General features: G+C 22.4%; 1 protein-coding gene across 1 annotated transcript in view; it reads left to right on the plus strand.

Moving 5' to 3' along the window:
- The window catches only part of LOC109849008 (SAGA-associated factor 11 homolog), a 2,717-nt gene continuing 1,856 nt past the window's right edge, over nucleotides 2,717-3,577 (plus strand). The window contains exons 1-2 of the mRNA XM_020418773.1: nucleotides 2,717-2,810; nucleotides 2,942-3,014. Coding sequence (XP_020274362.1) covers nucleotides 2,973-3,014 — 42 coding nt within the window. The 5' untranslated portion in view covers nucleotides 2,717-2,810; nucleotides 2,942-2,972. The remainder of the gene's footprint in view (nucleotides 2,811-2,941; nucleotides 3,015-3,577) is intronic.

Genomic DNA, 3,577 nt, shown 5'->3' on the forward strand with positions numbered 1-3,577 from the left:
TATAACCCTGTGATTGGGTTTTGAGTGAATCTGTGACAAGATCATGTGCTTTCCATTCTCTCTGGTTTCGTTCGGATACCATGGTGTTTTCCTTGTTTTCATGCTGTTTTTGCCAAAAACAAAACATTATGTGTTTGGAAACCATGATGTGTTTTGAGCTAAATCATCCTCAAACTAAAAAAACAACACTTATTTTATAACACATTTTATGTGTTTAAGTTTAGTGTTTTGATTTTGAGTTCTAGGAGGTGTTAATATATTATCTAGCATAATATATTAAATATAATTAATATATAATTATTGCTGGTATGCTTGATAATGAATTAAATATAATTAATATTTAATAAAATATTAGTAATATTTATTAAATATAATTAATATATTAGTAATATTTATTAAATAATATAAAATATTTAATATATTAATATTTTAAATATAATTAATGTATTAGTAATATTTATTAAATAATATAAAATATATTAATAATTAAAATATCTTATATAATATTATAATAACATATTAAATACTAGTATTCAATACGTTGATAATGTATTATATAATTATATAGTTAAATTAATATAATAATAAACAATAATAAAATATAAATAAATTAAGAAAAAATAATAAAAAGGTTATTGATAACAAATAAGAATATAATAATGATATAATAATATACTATACTATATTATAATCACTATAGTATTATTAATTTTTAATAAACAATTTGTAATAAATTAATAATTATTAAATGTTATATAATAGTAACATATTTAATAACAAAAAAGCAATAGAATAATATATTATAATAATATATTATATAGCATAAATTATATAGTAAATGTACTATAATATAAAATTAATATATTACATAATAAATAATATAATATATTATTAATAAATTAATATTTATTAAATATAATTAATATATTTGTAATATTTATTAAATAATATAAAATATATTAATAATTAAAATATCTTATATAATAGTATAATAACATATTAAATACTAATATTCAATATGTTGATAATTTAAAATTTTTTTTTCGTATGATTAGTAATTATATTAAATTTAATATACATCATTAAACAGATAAATAAATATAAATACAATTAGAAAAATAATAAAAAGTTATATAACAAATAAGAATATACATAATGATCTGATAATATTATACTATAGTTATAATACATAGTATTCATTATTCTTTTTAATAACAATTTGTAATAGATTAATAATTATTAAATGTTATTACTAATAGTAACGATATATTTAATAAAAAAAAAAGGCAGTAGAATAATATATTATAATAATTAATTATATAGCATAAATTATATAGTAAATTGTACTATAATATAAAATTAATATATTACATAGTAATAAATAATATATTAGTTAATATTATTATTATAATAATATACATATTTAATGTCAAATAATTATTATACTAAATAATCTATTGCTGAAAACTAATGTAATAATTATATTATTAATTAATAATATTTATTTATATAATAAATTATCAATATACTATTAAAGTAATTATTAATAAACTCTAACATATTAGAAACTATAATATATTATATAATGTTAAAATATTTAAAATATATTAATTTATTAATAATATACTAGTAATAACATAATAATATTTTATTAATAATAATATAGTATTATATTAATGATAAAATAATACTATTTTAAAAAATTATATAATATATTGCAATAACAAATTGATATACGAAATAATTAAATATATTTTTTTTGAAAATAATATGTAATAATTATAATGTAATATAAAACACTAAAGTGAATATAATATTATATTGTATTATATTTACTATTATAATATATTTAATAGTAATATATAGTAGGTCGAACAAGTGTTTACCAAAAGCACACAACACTGTGTTTTCAAAACACTTTAGAGGGAAAACACGGCATCATTATGTTTTTTTTACAATAACACAACATGAAAAAGACCATGGTATCCAAATGAAATAAGGTTGTTAGAATTTTCCTAGCGTGTCTTGAAGATTTAAAAAAAAAGTTCCGCTTATTGAATCTTTCAGAGTGTGCTTATCAAATTTGTTTGTTGTGTTTATACTACAAAAAATATAACACTGATTCTATTTGCTTGTCTATTTTGGTGTAAATTACTTTTCACGTTGTAGGTTATTACAAAAGTTGGTGGGTCATCCTAGCCTTCTATCAATTCTCTAAGTTATAGTTTGGACCCTCAATGTTGCTAAACAGAAATGGAGAAATTACTATTTTTATGCCACCTTTTATTTGTTAATGAACGGTTATAACCTGTTGAGTAAAATGTAAAAGCTGAGGATAACACACAGTAGATGAGCAAGTATTAGATTTTGAAATGAAAGAATAGTCCTCTCCTTAATAATGGAAGGTATTATTAAAAATAATAGTCTCTTTATTAATATTTAATAGCAAAGAAGATCGAAATCAGTCTGATTCCTACCCGAGTGCGACATTCGAACTCGCCAACAGACCTCGTGAACGTAAAATACGCGAGCAAATGCTTCAGAAATAATTTCGTATTAATTTTCAAAGTTGAAAAATGAGAAGAGTTTAAAAAAAAATGAAAATCTGAAAAAGAAACAAGACTAAAAAAGACGATTACTAGCGTACGGCCCACTGGGTCTTGGGCTAAAGCCCAAAGCCCACAATTGACTTCCTCTCTTCTACTTCCCACGGAAAAAGAAACTTCCATAAAAAAAAAAAAAATTCCATCGCAAGAGCCCTAGTTTCCTTCTCACTCCCAAAACTGATGCCCCTCTCTAATTAAAAACAGGTATTCGATCTAATTTCTTTATGATTTCGTTATTATCAAATCAGATCGATGTGATCCGTGGTTATGTTTTTGTATTTTTTGGAGGAAAAAAAGAAACTAGCTTCATTTTATTTACTTGTTTTTTCACGTAGTAACGAGGGATTTAGAATCGCGCCTCTGGAAATGTCAGCTGCAAATGATGGGTCTTCTTCTCCTCGGTCTCAGGTGAGCTAACTGAATCCAAATTTTCTATAATATTGCAAGATTGGTGTATGAAAATTAGTGGGTGTTGAGGATTTTGCTCAAAATTAGTTGTCTCTAAATAAATTATTGTAAAAAATACAGTAGATATGAATATTAGGGCCTCGAAATACTTGAATGGACATAAATCGAATAACCTAAATTTAATGCGTTTGTTATCGAAAGACATATTGCCATGAGCTTAGAATGCTACTTAATCACAGTTTGATGATAATTTGAGATGATTCTTACTTGTGATGTCATTTAAAGCATCGCATTTGTTGTTTTGGAGATTTGCTAGATTCCAGTGTCGCAGATGGTGCATCAGATTGTCGTTGGATAGTGAAGCTAGCACCGTACATTGTCTTGTTTATATCAGTTTAAGATGAAATATTGTTTGATTATCAGTTGAGGTTAAATGAATTTGATGCTTATTTCTGTGATGACCTATAGTAGTTCGCTTGTTATGGCACTCATCTCAATTTTATGATATTTAAAACTGATTCTTGAACTTGATATATAATGCCAAAACTCTTCAAAGCATCAAA

Source organism: Asparagus officinalis, chromosome 7 (genome assembly GCF_001876935.1).
Source record: "Asparagus officinalis chromosome 7, Aspof.V1, whole genome shotgun sequence".
Classification (NCBI taxonomy): domain Eukaryota; kingdom Viridiplantae; phylum Streptophyta; class Magnoliopsida; order Asparagales; family Asparagaceae; genus Asparagus; species Asparagus officinalis.